Source organism: Babylonia areolata, chromosome 18 (genome assembly GCF_041734735.1).
Source record: "Babylonia areolata isolate BAREFJ2019XMU chromosome 18, ASM4173473v1, whole genome shotgun sequence".
In the NCBI taxonomy this organism is placed as follows: Eukaryota; Metazoa; Mollusca; class Gastropoda; order Neogastropoda; family Buccinidae; genus Babylonia; species Babylonia areolata.
Window position 1 is genome coordinate 50098530 of NC_134893.1, and position 20132 is coordinate 50118661.

Here is a 20132-nt window from a genome sequence, read left to right on the forward strand (position 1 = left end):
GATATTAGTCATGGTGAACTGAAGCCACCAGGGAAAAAAAAAAAGAAAGTTGTTCACAGGTAAAACTGGTTTGGGGAAGAGTTATTGGCTGTGCCTCTACCGATACTAGCAGAGAAGTTACTCAGAAGCAAGGGGAGGTTGATGGGGTAAGAGAGGGTATGGATAGGGTAGAGGTGTGTGTGTGTGTGTGTGTGTGTGTTGGGGGTGTGGTGGGGGTGTGGTGGGGTGGGGGCTTCCTCTCAGGAAGTCTAAAGTTTAATGGAGGCGAGGGTGATGGAGGCTTCAGGGTGGGACGAGGCTGAGAGAGAGGGCTGTATTTTTTGGTGGTGGAGGGTATTGGGAGGTGGAGAGATGGATGGGTTTGAAGAGAGCCTTGGGGAGCGGGTTTGCCCGTCAAGTTTGGTGTTTGGTGATTTGAGGATGGATGGGTGTCTCCCAACCTTTTCCCTGTTTTTTTTTTCTTCATATTATAATCTCTCTCTCTCTGAGTCTCTCTCTCTCTCTCTCTCTCTCTCTCTCTCTCTCTGTATATATATATATTTTTTTTTTATAAATTATTATTTTTTCTTCTTCTTTTTTTTCTAATTGGGAACTGAAAAAGCAGCATGACCATCTCTCTCTCTTCTCTCTCTGTTTCTCTCTCTCTCTCACACCTACGCACGCACGCATGCACGCACTCACACACATGCACACACACGCGCGCACGGGCACACACACGCGGGCAGACACGCTCACACTCGCTCATGAACAGGTGAGCCAAAAACATGGCAACATGCTTCTGTGGCACACTCATGGTTTTGCTAGCCGGAAAGGATGAAACGACCGTCTTGAGTATCAATCAGCCATTTTTATTCATCCCTTACTTGCTGTAGAGCTACAGAGAAGCTCAGCATTTTACAGATAGATGTTGGCATTGATTTTCCCTCTTTTGTTTAAGAGCTCAGTTGCAGATCTGTTTCCATTTACAGCATCTTTGCACGGTTGCGTCTTGGCCTGAAGCTGGCTGAAAAAGACTTAATGGTGGCTTTCGACATTCATCCTTTGTGGTTTTGTCTGGTGGATGTGATTGTTCTCAGTCTTTTGATGGATGAAAGTTTTATTAAAGCTGGAAGCTTGGGCCCTTCTGTCTTGTTGTTTAATATATATATATATATATATATATATATATATATATATATATAATTAGTGTTCTGTTGTGATTTTTCTGAAGACTGTGAGGCAAGGTTTTAACAGCAGTTTGGAATTTCTGTAACAGTCTCTTTTCTTTTGAAAAAGTGCTAATTGTGTGTATGTTTCTGTGTGTGTGTGTGTGTGTGTGTGTGTGTGTGTGTGTGTGTGTGTGTGTGTGTGTGTGTGTGTACTTGTGTGTGTGTTGCAGGGGATCCAATACTTGGTGAACAATGGCCTGGTGGCCAATACACCAGAAGAGGTGGCCCGCTTCCTGTTCCGAGGGGAGGGGCTGAACAAGACGGCCATCGGTGACTACCTGGGCGAGAAGTGAGTAGAGCTTCAGTATCAGCTTTTTAACCATAATGTGGTACAAATTCAGGTCAAAGTAAAGCGTTTCAGTCTTGTGTCGTACATTTATTTGTATTTGTATTTCTTTTTATCACAACAGATTACTCTGTGTGAAATTTGGGCTGCTCTCCACAGGGAGAGCGCGTCGCTATAATACAGCGCCACCCCCATTTTATTGTATTTTTTCCTGCATGCAGTTTTATTTGTTTTTCCTATCGAAGTGGATTTTTTCTACAGAATTTTGCCAGGAACAACCCTTTTGTTGCCATGGGTTCTTTTATGTGCGCTAAGTGCATGCTGCACACAGGACCTCGATTTATCATCTCATCCAAATGACTAGCGTCCAGACCACCACTAAAGGTCTAGTGGAACGGGAGAAAATATTGTCGGCTGAGCCATGATTTGAACCAGCGCGCTCAGATTCTCTCGCTTCCTAGGTGGACGCGTTACCTCTAGGCCATCAATCCACATTATTTAGAGTCAAAGTAAAGCGTTTCAGTCTTGTGCAGTACATTTAGAGTCAAAGTAAAGCATTTCAGTCTTATGTGCTACATTTAGAGTCAAAGTGAAGCATTACAGTCTTGTGTTGTACATTTGGAGTCAAAGTAAAGCATTTCAAAACTAAAATAATAAGATGCCATCTGGAATAGTAAAGGTCCATTGGGCAACAAATGTTTAATCATTCCATTTTTTCTACGGAGCAAGAGATAGATGAAACAAAATAGGTAAAGAGGCACTTAATATACCTTTCTGTACACCATTCCATTAGAAAGGCACATTATCATTCTTACAGTGCAGGTGCACTCAAAAACAGGTGATGTCAGGATATGTGCATTCATTACTTAACTGCCTACTGCTCCCTTAACCATCTGGGATGGTAGGGGCAATGCATGCGTGGCGGAAAACCATATACATTCATACATATTTATCGTTGTCATTTTTAAGAATGTCTCCATTGCACAATGAAGAGACTGGTTTGATGTCCATGCTGAAACTAGTATGAAGGTGACCTGTGAGCATGTTTGTCCTTCAGACTGATTTTGGCAGAATTTTGGCATATTATCGTCTCTGTGAGACAAGTCTGAAAGGGCTGGATGTCTGAGATTAATTATAAGAGAGGGCATGAAGGGAGGAAAAAAGTTGTATTCAGATAAGGGCTGTGCTGTGCTGAAAATTGCAGGGCTCGTATAAGGGTTGCACTGTGCTCATATATATATATATATATATATATATATATATATAGGTTTCACTGTGCTAAAAATAGCAGAGTTCATATATATATATATATATATATATATTGGTTGCACTGTGCTGAAAATAGCAGGGTTCATTTAAGGGTTGCGCTGTGCTGCCACCATTTGAAAATGAGTCTCAGGAAGGTGAAGAGAGGGTTTTACCAAGCACACCGATAAAATTATTTTCTTATGTGAACATGTCTGTTTTTTGTTTTTTTTTGTTCAGGATGAAACTTTCAAAACACAGTTACACTCGTAACATAGCATCCCAGCGCAGGCACAAGGTTTGGTCTTCATATTGCCACTGATGCTGTGGCCTCAGCCCATAAAACTCCGTGAAAAGTTGAAAGCAGCAACAGTGTCATGCATACTAAGATAAAGAAAGCAAGGGGGTCTGGAAAGTGATTCATGTCTGACCTAACCCACTTTTGGTTTACTAAGATGAAATCAGTGGCAAATGATTTAAGAAGCTTGACTGACAGAGCGGGAACCGTGTTTGACTTCTTGATGGCTTTAGTGATCATTTACTCTCTGTAAACACCTGTCTGTGGTTGGATGTTCTTTTTGTGTGTGTGTGTGTGTGAGAGAGAGAGAGAGAAAAAAAGATGGATGCTTTGATACAACGTGTTGTTTTTCTTCTGGAGTATTCTTGTAAAATTAGTGTTGCATATGATAGTTCGTATGAGCAGGTGTGTTTGAGTGTATGTTTGAGTGTACATGCATGTGTGTGTGTGTGTGTGTGTGTGTGTATGCATGTATACTTGTGTGTGTCATGAGAAGAGAGAGAGAGAGAGAGAGAGCTCAGAATTCTGAATTGTTTAATGAATAGGCCTCAGAACCATGTCATGAGAGAGAGAGAGAGAGAGAGAGAGAGAGAGAGAGAGAGAGAGAGAGAGAGAGAGAGAGAGAGAGAGTGAATTATGTTGTAACAGCCATGTTGTCTGTCCCAAACAGGAACGACTTTAACATGGCAGTGTTGAAGGCGTTTGTCAACCTGCATGAGTTCTCCGACATGATCCTGGTACAGGCCCTCAGGTAGGAAAGGACTTGAAGATGGTGCACTCACTCTGTTGGAAAGCCTCTCTCTTTCCCTCTTCTCTCTCTTTCTCTCTGTCTCTTTTCTCTTTCCTTTTTTCCTCCTTTCTGTCTCTCGCTCTTGCCTCTCTTTCTGTCCTTGTGTTTGTGTGCGCGTGTGCGTGTGTGCCTATGTACACCTGTGTACGGGCATGTCAGTGTGTGTGCATCCCCATGTCCTTCCAAAGTTTGGACATGTATCTAAAAATAATATAAAAAGCAAAGTGCTTCATCTTTTTGCGCAAATTACTCAATAAATACCCAGTGCTTTTCTTTTAAGATTACATATGGTAACAAACTGTAATTGTTCTCATTGTTATTTGACATATAGGGGTGGTTGCTTTTTGGTTTTTTGGTTATGTGTTTTTGGTTGTTGTTGTTGTTGTTTTTTTACCTCTATTTTTCATGTCATGTTGCTAATGTTTACTTGGTGACTGTGCCTTAAAAGCATTTTTTTTCTTAATTCATTCTGACGAAGATTGTTGACATATCTGCATCACAGGCAGTTCTTATGGAGCTTCCGGCTGCCAGGAGAAGCCCAGAAAATTGACCGCATGATGGAGTGCTTTGCTGCACGATACTGTGAACTGAACCCTGATGTTTTTACAAATGCAGGTGTGTGAGTATTAAGTGTGTGTGTGTGTGCGTGTGTGTGTGTGTGTGTGCGTGTTATGATTTATAGGGGCAGGAAGTGAAACTTTTTTCTCTCTAGATACAGTTAAGAAGTTGAGAGCTGTGTGGGAGGGTGAAGTGGGGAACAGGGGTAATGGGAGAGGCATGGTGTGTTGATGATGCAGGAAGTAAGTTGTGAGATGAAGGATAGATGTTGATACTCTGCGTGTTGTGTTATGTGTCTGTATGTGTGGTGTTGGGTTGTTTGGTGTAATGTGAGTAGGATGGCTAGATCTGCATGTGTGTGTGTGTGTGTGTGTGTGTGTGTGTGTGTGTGTGTGTGTGTGCATGTTTATGTGTGTGCGTGTGCGGAGAAGTGAAGTCTTTAGAAACCGGGTTATATGGTGGTATGTAATGTTTGTGTCATTTGGTGGTTCTACAGTGGTGGGAAGATGGTGAACAGGAGGTCTGTGTGTGGATATAATTATATTCACAAACATTTGAATGAATGCAAGTCCAAAAATAATAACAGAAAAACAAGACAAAACAAACCAAAAAAAAGAGAGAAAAAACGAAACAAAAATAAACAAGCATCTGCTGTCAGTATGAAAATACAAACTGTGTGTGTTAATTGCATAATTAGACATGGCACACTCTAAAAAAAAAAAAAAAAAGGAGAGAAGAAAAAAAAGATCCATGCTGATTTGTAGTTGAAGGCACGTGGTAGACACTGTCGTTTGACACCGTCATATCAAAGACATGATACTGCTGGTAAAAAAACGCAAACTATATATGCATTTATCAATCAAACATTGCTTGATGAGAGGTGATGGCCTAGAGGTAACGCGTCTGCCTAGGAAGCGAGAGAATCTGAGCGCGCTGGTTCGAATCACGGTTCAGCTGCCGATATTTTCTTTAGACCTTGAGTGGTGGTCTGGATGCTAGTCATTCGGATGAGATGATAAACAGAGGTCCCGTGTGCAGCATGCACTTAGCGCATGTAAGAGAACCCACAGCAGCTAAAGGGTTGTTCCTGGCAAAATTCTGTAGAAAAATCCACTTTGATTGGGAAAACAAATGAAACTGCACGCAGGAAAAAGTACAAAAAAAAATGGGTGGCGCTGTAGTGTAGCGATTTTCACACAAAGAAATCTGTTGGAATAAAAAGAAATACAAATAGGAGATGCAGTGGCAGAGTTGGTTTGGAGTTGGACTTGTGATGGTGGGTTCACCAAGTGATCAGGTTTTGAGGCCCTGTTTTAGTGTGGTTTTGTGGCCTTGGGTGTGAAAGGCACTTTGCTCTGATGTTCCTTACTCCACCCTAGTGTGAAAGGGTACCTGACTTCTTCGGTTGGAGAGGGTTAATACAGCCGGGTCCTAGACACAGTGTGTATGAAATCACTGTCCCAATTGCCTTAAAAGGCTACAGGACCTTTTACCTTTTTGAGTTTTTTTTTTTTAAATGGGAGATTTATATATAATTATATGTATGTGCATGTGTATATATATATAAATATGATTCTTTTTCTATTACCTTTCTCCGGAGTACTTTTTTGCTTTTCCTTTCAGAGTTTATCTTGATTCATATTTGTTTGATATTGATGTTGTTTATAATACTGCCGCTATGTTAAGTGTTGACTGTGTGTGTGTGAGCAGTTTTCTGAGCACACCATAAGCTTCGATTTGTTGCTGCTTGATGTGTTCACACAGTGTCCTTACTTGCTTTTGAGAATAAGATCACGTTTAAACCAAATGAAAGAAAGGGGACATGTTGATTTGTGGTTGCAGACACGTGCTACGTGCTGTCGTTTGCCATCATCATGCTGAACACCAGCCTCCACAACCCCAGCGTGAAGGACAAGCCCACCGTAGAGCGGTTCATCCAGATGAACCGCGACATCAACGACGGGGGCAACTTGCCTGAGAGTCTGCTGACGGTCAGTGCTCCTGTCACGCTGCTGGCTGAGTTTTAGTTTCTTCAGAACGTGCATGCACATGGATGCATGCATGCGCAGTCTCTCTCTCTCTCTCTCTCTGTCTCTCTCTCTGTCTGTCTGTCTCTGTCTCCCTCTCTCTCTCTGTCTGTCTGTCTCTCTTTCCCTTTCTGTTTCTATCTCTGTTAGTCTGTCTCTCTTTCTTTCATTTTCTCTCTTTGTTTATTTCTGTCTCACGCACACACTCGCATTACAGACTTTCTTTTTTTTTGTTTTTTGTCCATTTATCCCAACATTTAAGACGAGAAAACTTGATGTCTCCTGCTTTTCCATCTTTTCCCACCCATGGTAGTTAGCATTTCAGAAATGTGTGTGCACACCACACACACACGCACATGCATGCACGCACACACACACACACACACACACACACACACACGCACACACAACACATTACACTTTTTTTTTTTTGTCCACTCCCTTTTTTCATCCTTACTTTTAAGACATGATTTTCTTCCATTTTATTCAAACTTTCAAGACAAGAAAACTCGCATCATCTCTCCCACCTTTTTCCATAGACTTCTCCCTTCCCCACCAGTCTTCCTTCCCGTCCAGTCTCATGACGTGTGTTCTCTGTTAACTGTGGGTGGCAGAGTCTGTACGACAACATCAAGAAGGAGCCCTTCAAGATTCCGGAGGATGATGGGAACGACTTGATGCACACCTTCTTCAACCCGGTCAAGGAGGGCTGGCTTATGAAGGAAGGTATGAAACGTGCATCTGTCTTGGTGTTTTCCTTTAATCGTCATTACTGGATTTGATTGTAGTGTATTGTATTACCGTTTTTTTTTGTTTTTTTTTCAAAACAGATTTCTCTGCGTGAAATTTCAGGCTGCTCACGGGTGTTCAGTGTTGGCACTTTAGTTGGCCCAGCAAAAGTTCGTGAACCCAGGAAGTAGGGCATGGATATAAATAAATGCGGCTGACAAACAGGCCGCACCAGCGGCACTCGCTGTACGCTTGTTCGGTGGTAAATCTGCTTGTTTCTTTCGTGCATCATCTCCTCGGATGGATCGGAAATAACGACTAAAGAAGTGGTTTTCTAAAAAGAACACAAAATAAGCTTTCCATTGACTCCAAACACAATATGTTTTCTTACATAGCGGTTGTTTTGCGGCAACGGCCGAAACATAAATGAAGAAAGAGAAGAGAAGGATAAGCAGAAACATGATCGTAAAAATCGTTAAGTTTAAATCCCTCTCTAAGAAAACAGGCGTTTATCACAATAATATCGTAAATTCACTCAGAACATATAGCATGCCTGCATGCAGATCAGCTTACCTTTTGAGTTGTGCGATTTTTCTTGGCAGCACAACAAATGTTTAAATGAACACACTGTAGCATGGTGAGTGCGAGCAGCAGGGGGATGGAGAGCAGGGTGAGTGTCTGTCGGCTTATGGCACTGCCGTGCCCTTCATTCCACGAGAAAGACGAAGATTTTTAAGGTAAAAAAAAATGAAACGATGATGTTTATAATATAATAAAATTGTGTAAATCAAATCAAACTGCACTCCAATAAAACAAGCAGGAATAGCAATAATTCAACTTTCTGTAATCGCTGCAGGAAATGTGTGGATGCTGTGAAGACGTGGGAAAAGTGAGGTGGGGGCTGCGGGGCCGAGTGAAACAAAGAAGGCAGTGTCCCGGTTTGGCACGCGGGGCCAGAAATACCACGGCGAATGCACCGGCCAGTGCAGAGTGCAGTGGGAAAGTCTGGCATTAAAAAAATTTTGACCCAAGATACTAGACGCTGCTCGGCCAACTAAAGAGCCGGATTTTGTGCTCGGCTGAGCAGCCGAATGCTCTCTCTGGGGAGAGTGTGACACCATGACACCATGTCACCCTTTTTTATTTTTATTTTTTTTCTGCAAGTGTGTTTAACTGTCAAAAATGGATTTTTCTGCAGGGTTTTGCCAATGACAACCCTTTTTGTTGTCATAGGTTCTTTTGTCTATGCTAATTCATACTACATGTATGATATATAAATTGTGTGTGCAAACAAAGGGAGATTAAGTCTGTGTAAATACCCAATTTCTTTTTTATTTCTTCTTTAAACATGAAACTGAATGGAAGTCCCCTAACGTTCTTTTAAAGGGTTGATAACATATCTTGTGGAGCAGCAACAACCACCCGTATCTGTGAATATGTGTGGCTTAGATTGTTCCATGGTGTGTTTCTTCATTGACATGGTACTGAAAACTAACATGCACGTAAGTGCTTGTGTCTGCTCAAAGAAGGAGTGGAATACATTTGTGCAGCAGTTGGTATGTGTGTCTAGTGTGGAGCAAACATCAGAAATCAACAGAGACTTACTAGTAGGGATGCTTGACATAATCCACATAGGGAGGTGTGAGAGGACATATCTGAAAAGGTGAAGATGGAACTCCCCCTTTTTGCCTCCCCCACCCCTTCTTTCCGGTACCAAACTGGAATAGGATGCAGTTGTGAATTAATGATTTCGACATTATCACCCCCGTATAGCATTCGGGACTGATTTTCATGCGCAAGGTTCTGCTTTCCTTAGGTGTAATCAACATTTGTGTAATCAACATTTGTGTCTCTGCCGACAGGTGGGCGCTACAAGAACTGGAAGAGAAGATGGTTCATCCTGAACGACAACTGTCTCTACTACTTTCAGTACACCACCGTAAGTTTGTGTGGCCCCCGGTGTCTAGTGGTTTAGGTTTCCCTTTCTTTCTTTTCTTCATGCTGATACTGTTCATTTTGCTGTACGTGAGTTTTTCGTTTACAGGAATGGATGGACGTGTCACATGCACAGCATTTAGAAAGATTATACAGTATGTATGTGTACACACATGTCCGCAGACAAGCATGCAGGCAAGCACGCGCACACACACACACACTGCCACTTGTGCCCGTGCGCACATATACACACACTTGACAGTATACATGCATGCACACTGTCTCTTCCATGCACAGTACAAGTACAATCTTGAAAATAGACTTTCCAGTATGGAAAAATCAAAATGTAGCCTCTCCAGTATGAAAAATTTGAAAGTTGATTTTCAAATATAGTTTAAAAAACAAAACAAAAACAAACAAACAAACAAAAACACCTGTCAGAGAAGAGTTATAAAAGAAAGGTAAAAACCAGTGTTAACTTTGCATCATGAGATGCTTTGCATAAGATCCATGTCATAAACACATTGATAAAGCATCAGTAATTGCTTTTCATAAGATCCACATCACTGGTGTCAACGTCAGTGATTGCTTTGCATAAGATCCACATCATAACCACATCAGTAAAGGTTTTGGTGATTGCTGGGATAAGATCAGCATCTTGTGCACATTGATGTAGATGTCAGTAAAATGAATAAGATCCACATCATAAACAGATGTAGATGTCAGTAAAATGAATAAGATCCACATCATAAACACATTGATGTAGACAAAGATGTAGATGTCAGTAAAATAAATAAGCTCCACATCATAAACACATCCATGCAGATAAAGATTTAGATGTCAGTAAAATGCATAGGATCCACATCATAAACCCATCGATGTAGACAAAGATGATGGGTTGCGGTTTGTGCAGGACAAGGAACCCAAGGGCATCATCCCCCTGGAGAACATTCAGGTGCGAGAGCTGGGTCCGGAGAAGACCAAGCGGCAGAACTGTTTTGAGTTGTACCCTGTGACGGGAGGTGGGGGCGATGTCATCAAGGCGTGCAAGGTGGATTCTGATGGCAAAGTGGTGGAAGGTGAGAGAGCCTGAAGTGTCATTGTTGTCAGCCGGTGTTCTCTGCTTTCACAGAGAGTGGGAGAGGGAGGAGAAAGGATTTTTTTTGTTGTCAGTGTTTTTTTTCCCTTCTGTTTCTTGTTTGTCTTGTTTCTCATCGTTGTCTTCTTCTTGTGGTTGTAGTTGTTTTTCTTGTTGTTATTTTTGTTGTTTGTCATCTTCTTCTGCTCCTGCTGCTTCTTCTTCTTCTTCTGCTTCTTTGTTGTTTTCTTCTTCTGCTGCTGTTGCTTCTGCTTCCATGGGCTGCAACTCTCCAGTTTCAGTTGTGTCCACAAGCAGGCTTTTATGTATCAGATTTTACCCTGCAGTCTTTAGGCAGCTTCGTTTTCATGTGTATGCATGTTGGGGACATTTGTGTTTTCGTAACATGCTGAACACATCCATGGATTACAAGATCTGTAACATTGCATTTTTTTTTTTTTGTTTTCTGTTTATGTATACTCATGAAGGATTAGGGTACAAACAGATCTGCAGATGTGTTGACCTTCAAGATCAGAAAAAAAATCTTACATACACTCTTAACCTGCCTGGCGCTGCTAGTGGGATTTGAACCCAAGACCATTCAGATTGTTTGTGCAAAGTTCTAACTGCTTGGGTGGTTTTTGTTGTTCTTTCTGAAAGCATGTGCAGAAATGTGGCATATTGTGATGTTGTGAAGTGCCAGCCATGTCTCACACACTGTGTGACCTTGTTCCTGTGAGTGAAACTGGGGGTTGGTTGTTTGAGACTTCATGGTGCTGCACAGCACACCCGGCTTTCATAACCCAGGTGTGACGATTGATAGTTTGCTGGGTTGTTTCACAGTGTGGCTCTCATTGTATTGGAATCATGGCATAGATTGTGTGCATGAGAGACAGAGAGAGAGAGAGAGAGAGAGAGAGAGAGAGAGAGTGATTTTGTTTGAGTGTGTATAATTAAAAATAAAAAAAATGAACATGTATCTTGTGGATGAAAATACAGCAACAACGCTTCTCTCACTTATTTGAACTTGGAACGAAGGTTGAAGTGTCTGTGATTGATTTACATCCTTTGGCAAACTGTTAACCTTGTGTGGTTATAGGAAACATGTGCCTTATTATCATTGTGTGGTTATAGGAAACATGTGCCTTATTATCATTGTGTGGTTATAGGAAACATGTGCCTTATTATCATTGTGTGGTTATAGGAAACGTGTGCCTTATTATCCCATTGTTCCATCTGTTGCCCCAAGCCCGTTCCCCTGAAGATATGCACTGACTGATGTCTGCCTACAGGTCGACACAATGTGTATCGCATGTCTGCCGGTACCGCAGAGGAGAAGGACGATTGGATACAGCGCATTAGGTGAGTTATCATGTATGTGTGGGAGAGAGAGACCGAGCAAGAGTGAGAGTGAGGTGGATTTAGATTTATCACAGTGAAGATGAGATCTATAAATATGTTTACTATTTGTTATGGAGAGTTGTAGAGCTTTTGTAAAGATCCTTTTGTAAAGCTATGGGTTTATCATTGGGAGTTCCTGTTAAATGTATAGATAAAACTGAAGGAAAAAAAAGTGAGTTATCATTGATTGGCTATTATTGTAAAGTGAGTTTCCATTCTCCTCAAAACTATGCTCACACTTAAAGACTTGACGTTTTCTTTTGTTTGTTTGTTTTTTCTGTGAAAGATGCTTGTTTATTTGTGAACACCATTTTGATGCAAAGGAAATGTGAAATGTAAGGAAATGAAAGTGAAGTGAAGAAATAATTGCTTGACAGGCTCTGGAATATGTGTTAGTGGGAAGGGGGCATAGGGCGTCAGTGGGAGAAGACACTACTGAAAATGGCAGAGATGATATATTGAGGAATTTGAGGTAGTGGTGGCTGCTGGTTTTGTTTTGTTTTGCTTTTTTTATGCAGAAATCTTATTATCCCTGTTCACAGCCGAGACAACCAGTATATCACACAATTCTGAACTTTGATAAATCGTGTCTGTTCCAGAGCCAGCATCAACGACAACCCTTTCTACGACATGCTGGCAGCACGGCGCCGAAATGCCACAGGCCACGCCTCCCGCGGTCACTGAGTGCAAGACGGGCATGCTGTGTTTTTTTTTTTTGTTGTTTCTTCTGTCCTTCCCAAAGCAATACGTTGATGGTCCAAATCATGTGGTGTGACCAAGCTGGTTCTTTGGCACACATAGGCATGGTGACGACGACGATGCTGAAAGGTCTAGGGTTGAATAGAAGTATGTCCCCCCCCCACCCCCCTCCCCCCTCCCCTCTGTCAGCACTTCAGTTGTACAGTGTGTTCTTGGAGGTGGTGTTTTATGAGGGGTTTGGGTCATGTCAACAGAGCAAATGTGTGTGGTGGGTTGGGTGACACTGGATAGAAATGTGTGTGTGCTGGAAGAGATTGTTGTTGGTGGATTGAGGGCAGCAGGAGTTTGTATGTATGTGTGTGTGTGTGTGTGTGTGTGTGTGTGTGAGAGAGAGAGAGAGAGAGAGAACAGAGAGAGAGAGAGTGAGTGAGTATGTGATGATGTTGAGAGAGAGAGTGTGTGAATGTGAGAGAGGGAGCAAGAGCAAGTGTGTGAGAGTGTATGAGAGAGAGAGAGAGAGTGTGTGCAAGCTTTTCACCAGGAAGGAATAAACAAATACATATATGTGAAAAAGAGGAAGAACACTTTAAACAAAGAAAAAGAAAGAATACGGCATCTATGTGTGTATGTGCGCGCACATGAGTGTGCACACGTGTGCAAGTGTGTATATATAATAATGTGTGTATGTTTTGTTAGTGTGCGTGCTTGTTTTTTGTTTTTTTTATGGGAAAATAATCCTGAACAGACAGAAGAAACAAAAAAATCCGTTCACAAGAAGGAATGGGGCATGATGAGAGATGTGCATGGAGAGAACATTACCACTTCTAACAGCAGCAGTGCATTCCAGTCACCCAGGTCACCTGGACGTGACAATGAATCAGATGCATGTCTAAAGGGAAAAAAAAAATCAAATTCATTAACAATATGCTGCATATGAAGTGATTATTGCTTGAAACGCGTTTTCATTACTCATTGAATATCACGTAATCAGATGACAGTGTGTGTGCACATCCTTATGATTGCTTGCTACTGCATTGGAATAGATAGAGTGGAATTACTAACAGTTGGAAAAAAACCCAAAAAAAACAAAAACAACATATACATATATATATATATATTTTTTTTTTTTTAATTGACTAATTTCTGAATGCAGTGATTTAGTGATTATGGTTCTCATTGCTTTGTTTCTGTATAATCACAGTGTAATAGCATACTTGTGTAAAAACACATTTCATCATTTATGATTTTGATTTGCCTCTGACGTTTCTTTGGACTGGTGTATGCAGACAAATGTCGATGACGTTGTTCTCGACAGTTAAAGATATAAAATACTCAGCTGTATGTTGCAGAGAAAGTGAAAGCTTTGGACGAATTGAATTGGTGACCCATCTTTTTTTTTTTTTTTTCTTTTTTTTTTTTTGTGCGAGTGAACTGAATGCTTTGTGTGGATGAGATTTGGGGCTTGAATGGAATGAGGACGTTCTGAAGAAATCTTACATGAGCTTGTATTTCGGTATTTCTTCATGTGTATGGCTGTGTGATGCTGACTTGGTCTGACTGAATTTCCCGTGGTCTGACTGAATTTCCCGTGGTCTGACTGAATATCCCTAACACCCACCCACCTCTATCTCCCCCTCCACATACTTGCTGCTCCGTCTGTGTTTGACTGAATGTACGAGAGAGTGAAATCTGATACAAGTTAATTTTTTGATGGCAGCTTATAATGTATATTGGCCTGCATCTGTATGCAATGTATTTATTTCTTGAACAGTGGCAGGTCTGCACATCATGTCCTTTAGTTTATAGTTGTTGTTTTGTTTTTTTTAAAATATTTTTTAGAATGTTCCTTTCAAAAGTGAAATGAGCGAGAGTGAAATGTATGCCATTTGTGTGTGTGCATGTGTGTGTGTGTTTGTTTGTGTGTGTGTGTGCGCGCGCGCGTGTGTGTGCGTGTGCGTGTGTGTGTGTGTTTGCGTGCACGCATACATTTAGATACAACTTTACTAGCTTGTTGATTTGCAAGGGTGCCTGCGTACAAGTGTGTGTGTGTTTGCATGTCTTTGCATACGTTTTTGCGTTTGAGCGTGACCAAGTGTCTGGTTTTTTTTGTACGCAGGTGATGATGAAACATTTTCCCTGCTGTGTTCTGAACACCGAAGTCCGTTCGCTGTTTTTGTGTTGACAAATGATGAAAGAGTGTAGCATTACTTGGAGCTATACGTGAGGCCATCTGTACTCGTGTCTTTCTAGTCATGGAGTTAACTTGGTCATCTGGCTTGGTTGGTGTTTGGTGGGCAGGTGCTTGTGTGTGTGTGTGTGTGTGAGTGAGAGAGAGAGAGAGAGAGAGAGACTATTCAAGGTTTGGGAGTGCCTTGAGCATATATATATATATATGTATATATCTATGCCCATGGTGGTGTGCTTTGTTTACCATCTTGTTGTGTACATAATCATACATATTTATGTTCAGTTCTTTAATTGTTGGTGGTTGTTTTTTGTTGTTGTTTTTTTGTATGCCTGGAATGAAAGGATTAAGCCCAAACATCTCGATTAATTACCTCATTAAATGATGCTTAAGTTAGTGTGTTCCCATGCGCTCCTCTCTCTCTCTCCGCCGCTGTCACTTCACTGCTGCTACTTTAAAAAGAATTAAATTTGTTTGATAATTGTCAGTCAGATTGCATCATTTTTAAAACTGTGATGTGGTTTGCTTTATTACCTCTCTCTCGCCCCCTGTCACACCTCCCCCCCGCCCCCCCAGTCTTCCACCCCCTACCTATTTCTCCGCTCCCCCCCCGCCCCCCTCCTTTTTTTTTTCTGTTGACGTGGTATGCCTTCCAAGTTCCGGTCGTTCTTGTTTTTGTTGTTTGTTGGTTTTTGTGTGTGTGTTTTATTTTTCTTGTGTGTGGTTCATTTCTTTTTTTTTATTTTTGTGATCTTCCTGCTTTCTGTGATGGTCAGTGATCTCCTGTTGGCCGAATCACTGGAGTTTGTATCGCACGTTTCTTGCCCTCTTCTGATTGATGATAACAGTTGTGCATCGACTGGAATCAAAATCTTGTTGCAACGTGCTCTCCCAAGTGAGAGCGGTCTGAATTTTTTGCACACAGAAATCTGTTGTGACAAAGAGTAATACAATACAGTATTATACAATGCAATACAACATAATACAATGCGATACGATACGGTACAATACAATACAAGACAAGTGCATGGCACACACCCACAAGTCAAAGGTCATTTTATAGCATGCCTTCAGTTTGATCAAATTAAGACTGGTTGTGCGCGTGTGCATGTGCATGCATGCAAGCTTTACAGACAAAAGTAGTGTGAAAAATTAGTTAACCTGACATCTTTCCAGTATTCCAACAACAACAACAACAACAAAAGGGCAGTAGTCACATTGCAGGCCATAATCACAACAAATACTGAACAGTTCCGGCTGCTTGTAGAAATAAATAATGCCATGCTGTTTACTGACTCACTGCCTTTCTCCTTCCTTGATTCTGGTTTTCGTTGATGTGTCATGGTTAGAATTAGCCTACCCACCCTTCGTGCCACCCTCAGCCCCCCTTCACACACACACACACACACACACACACACACACACACTCACTCTCTCTGTCTCTGTCCCTCTCTCTCTTCTCTCTCTCTCTCAGCCACTCTCTTGCTCTCTGTGTGCTCCAGTTTGTTTGTTTCCTCTCATTTACGATGTGCACTTACATGTGGAACCATATGTGATGGATTGAAAGATGAAATGTTTTTGAGCAGTGAATCAGTGATTTACTTGAACCGCATACATGTATATAATGGAAAGACTGAAGTGGACAACTTTGATGTTTGATCATGTGAATCTGTTCGTATGTGTTTTGCTTGTGTGTGTGGGGGTGGGGTGGGGGGTGGGGCATATGCAAAGAGAATAGAAATGTCTATATAATGTCTGTACATGATTATATATGTTTGATAGAAACTGTAACCATTGTGTGTGTTAATCCAATACAATAACTGCAAAGAGTGTATGATGTGCTAGAGTGTACAGTTTTTGTTGTTGTTTATTTGTAAATACTAAACCAGGCCATCTCTCACACACTCACGGAAATTTTTTAATGGGGACATACGTTGCAATCTGTTTAAAGTGGTCTTCTTCTACCACCTACTTTTCTTTTGTGTATTACAAATCAGTGGGAGAGAGGGGGAGAAATTTAGGGGGAGAGACATATTTGAACCCTGGCTTTTTTTTTTTTTTTTTTTATACCCTGGCACGGTTGCCACTTTAATTTGTCAAACATTCAAGTGTACTCTTTGATTAATGAAAGAACTATAAGTAGTTAAATTAGTACCATTTTTAGTCTGAACTCAATTGGACACTCTGATTTTCTGTAAGATGAATTGGATTTATACAAAAAAAGAAAGAAAGAAACAAACAAACAAACAAAAAACCAACCACTTAAGAATGCACCTTTTAATTCTTTGCCAATGGCTTCATGGATTTGAGGTTATATAGTGAAACAAGAAAAAAAAGTCAGGAATCTCATGTGTATTCATGAGTGAAACAGCACTAAACCTTATTTACATATTCCTAATTTATGTCATTTTTCATCAGACATTGCTTGGAAAAATGCTGCTAGAAAGGGAAAACAGGATGCAGATATGCCGATAGACATTTTCATACTGGGAGCGTTTGGGTTTCCATATTTCATCACTGTTTTGTGCAGTGATTCAAGAAATGGGCCATTTGAAGTGTGTCTTCAGTGTGTTCAGCTAGAAGAGTTGGAAGCATGTCAAAATGGTTTTGCCCTTTTTTGTTTCAACTCCTCCTCCCCATCATTCATTTCTGATCGATGGCTTGCTCTAGTTTTTTTTTTTTTTTGTTTTGTTTTTTTCCTTGCAATCTTTTTTTCTCTTCTGTTCTTGTTAGGTGATAGGCTTCCCCCCCCCCCTTTTTTTCTGACTTTTGATATTTACTTTTTACCTGTACACATTATTGTATACGTGTTGTGTTTTTGTGTGACCCCATTCCCCTTCTCTGCCCTTGCATCCATAATTTCAGTTGTGTGTTACTACCGCCGCCTTTCTTTTCATCTGCCCATTAGACGCAGTGACTTACTCTGGTGTTTTTTTTTTTGTTTGTTTGTTTTTTTCAATCTCTTGTGTAGATGCTGTGATGTGGGGGTGGTTCGTTTTTTTTGTAAGAACTACTGCCAAGCTGCTTTTCTTACAGAGCCTCAATCCATTGAGTCCAAAGATGTAAAATAGTTGTGTGCAGAAAGAAGCTTTATATTCCTTAGTACTCAGTGCAAGAGGATTTTGTTTGAAGTTGTTTGTTTTGTTGTTGTTGTTGTTTTGTAAAGGGAGCAACATTACTGTGCATTGAATATATAAAGATAAATCTGCCAAGATTTTTGTGTGTGAATGCAGTTGTACAGTCCGCTATCCATCCACAATGCTTGGATTATGATTACATGTGATCACTGATCAGGAAAGCTTAGACAGACTACTTTTCTCTTTTTTTTTTTTTTTTTTTTTTTTTGCAGTGGTAGGACGTAGGTGAGGGGGGGGGGGAAGGGTTGGGTGGGAGGATTGTTTTGCATGTATGTTTGCTTTTTCATTGATTTTATTAAATTTGTTATGGAGATGGGTGAGTTGAATTCTGATTTGTGTATTTTCTTTACCGTGTTAATGTAGGTTTGTTTAGTTTACTTTTGTTTTCTTTTGTTTGTTTTTTTTCTTTTGAAAGACTTACTGTGTTCAGTTTTCTAAGCTGGGAACTAAGTTTGCTTACTGTTTTAAAAATTATCCCTCATGTCTACGCCAGATCCGTAGACTTTGAAAAATTCTTAAATGCTGAGCAAACTTAGGGTTGCTAAGGTCCAGGTGCATAAGCAACCCAGCCCAGGTTTGTCAGTTCACTGCAAGTATATTGGACATGCTGCCACCCCACCCCCGCCTCTCCTTCTCACTTGAGCCCGACTGGTGTAATTAATTAGTGCTGAAACGGGCACGAGGGCAGTTACGTAGTTACTGTTGTGTGAAATGGATTGCATGGCATTAGATTTCAGACTTTTGACATTGTTACATTCGGTGGCTGGAGGCCCCATTAGAAACAGCGAGAGAGAGATAGAGAGAGAGACAGAGAGAGATAGAGAGAGAGACTGACTCTGCCATTGTTGATAATCCAAGAAAGAATATGATTACAGGATACTTTTACTTTGACAGAATGCTGATAAAATGTGCATGGCATGTTTCTTAAAAATCACTTAAACATAAAAATAGAAATCTGTTTTTTTTTGTTTGTTTGTTTTGTTTGTTTTCAATCATTTTGTTTTTTCATCTTTGACTGGAAGCCCCTAGCCTCTTGTCATAGTGTTTCAAGCCTGAAGTGCGTGTAAACTTATTTCTTTATTGAAAACAGTGACAATGGACAGACTAGAATCAATTGAAGTGTTGATGAACAGAGCTAGAGTTATACACGCTGAAAATGTTTCATTAGACCCCATATTGATCTGCTAAACCTGATGCATTTCTAACTTTTTTTCTTTTTTTTTGGGGGGGGGGATAATTCTTGATCTTAGCTTGATCTCTTTATGTTTCAGTCATTTGCCTTCTATGAATCTTTCTTCTTTTTTTTTTCTATATCTTGTTGATTTTTTTTTTTTTTGGTTGTGTATAGTTTTCATTGTTTTTTTAAAATTTCATTTTATGTTCATGTTTATTTAGTACAAGCCCAGGGTAGGTTCTCAAGGCTTGACTAGCACAGCTCAGGCATAAGCTTATGTTTTTTCTTTTCAAACGTGTGGTGGAGTGTCTAAGGATGAGTCCACATGTTTTGATGCCTCCATGGGACTGAAACTACACTGAAACTAATTGTGTGTGTGTGTGTGCATATGTGTGTGTGTGTGTGTGTGTGTAATGTTCTCTTACAGTATGAATTGTCCAGATAGACAAATTATGTTAAGTGTATGTCATGTAATATATTTTGTTTGATTTTTCACAATGAGACCAAAAATTTACACGAAAATTGAAATGGATAGCAGCAGCTTGGTATAAGTTCAGTTCAGCTCTTTTGAAAAGTATGATGCAGTTGTTCATGTCATATTTATGAAAGGTGTCCAGAAATTGAATGTGCGTGTGCATGTATGTGTTTATTGTCTGCACGCGTTTGCTTGCGTGTACACTGACTTTGTGATTATTGACAATAAATAAGGTTGAGAATTTTTATTTTTGAGTGAGTGAGTGTTTCTGTGACATAATTTTGTGTAATTTTGTGTGCTTATAAAAAATATTTTTTATTATACCAATTTAATGAAAAATCTGTTTACTGTATGTTCTGAGGGTAATATTCACCTGTTGCGCAGACACGTTTATTTTGTTTGTCTCTGTGCAATTATGGTCTCAGGCAATGTGTGTATATATATACGTTGCCATTTTTTTTGCAGATTCAGTTTGTGTGTGTGTGTGTAAGTGTACGTGCACGCACATGTGTGTGTGTGTATATGTGTGTGCACGCATATGTATGTGTGTGTGTGAGTTTCTGTGTGTGTGTGAGCGCATATGCGTGTGTTTGGTTCCTCCTTTTCTCTCTTTCCTTGTACACTCACCTTTCCATGTGTGGTAGGAGAACCAAGTGCAGATAATGGGGAACAGGGGATTTGTGTGGGAGTAGCCCAGGACCCTAGAGGAAGAAAAACTTGTTCCAGTTGCATAGGAATTAAGAGTTGGTCTGCTACTCAACCAGGCAACAAAAGGATTGACTGATCAAACTTGGATTTTTTTTTGTTTTGCTTTGGACAGTGAAATTGTTTATCTGTTTTGTTAATTTCTGGTAGACAGTAAGAGTCATCTGTTTTACTTAAAAGTTACTTTGAGTAATATTATTAT

General features: G+C 40.4%; 1 protein-coding gene across 3 annotated transcripts in view; it reads left to right on the forward strand.

Moving 5' to 3' along the window:
* The window catches only part of LOC143292046 (cytohesin-1-like), a 65009-nt gene extending 51173 nt beyond the window's left edge, over window positions 1–13836 (forward strand). For all 3 annotated transcript variants that reach the window (XM_076602216.1, XM_076602218.1, XM_076602217.1), the window contains 9 exons: window positions 1379–1497; window positions 3708–3788; window positions 4330–4442; window positions 6228–6376; window positions 7027–7138; window positions 9004–9080; window positions 9990–10155; window positions 11447–11516; window positions 12155–13836. In XM_076602216.1, coding sequence (XP_076458331.1) covers window positions 1379–1497; window positions 3708–3788; window positions 4330–4442; window positions 6228–6376; window positions 7027–7138; window positions 9004–9080; window positions 9990–10155; window positions 11447–11516; window positions 12155–12239 — 972 coding nt within the window. In that variant the 3' untranslated portion in view covers window positions 12240–13836. The remainder of the gene's footprint in view (window positions 1–1378; window positions 1498–3707; window positions 3789–4329; window positions 4443–6227; window positions 6377–7026; window positions 7139–9003; window positions 9081–9989; window positions 10156–11446; window positions 11517–12154) is intronic.
* The last annotated feature ends 6296 nt before the right edge of the window (window positions 13837–20132 follow it).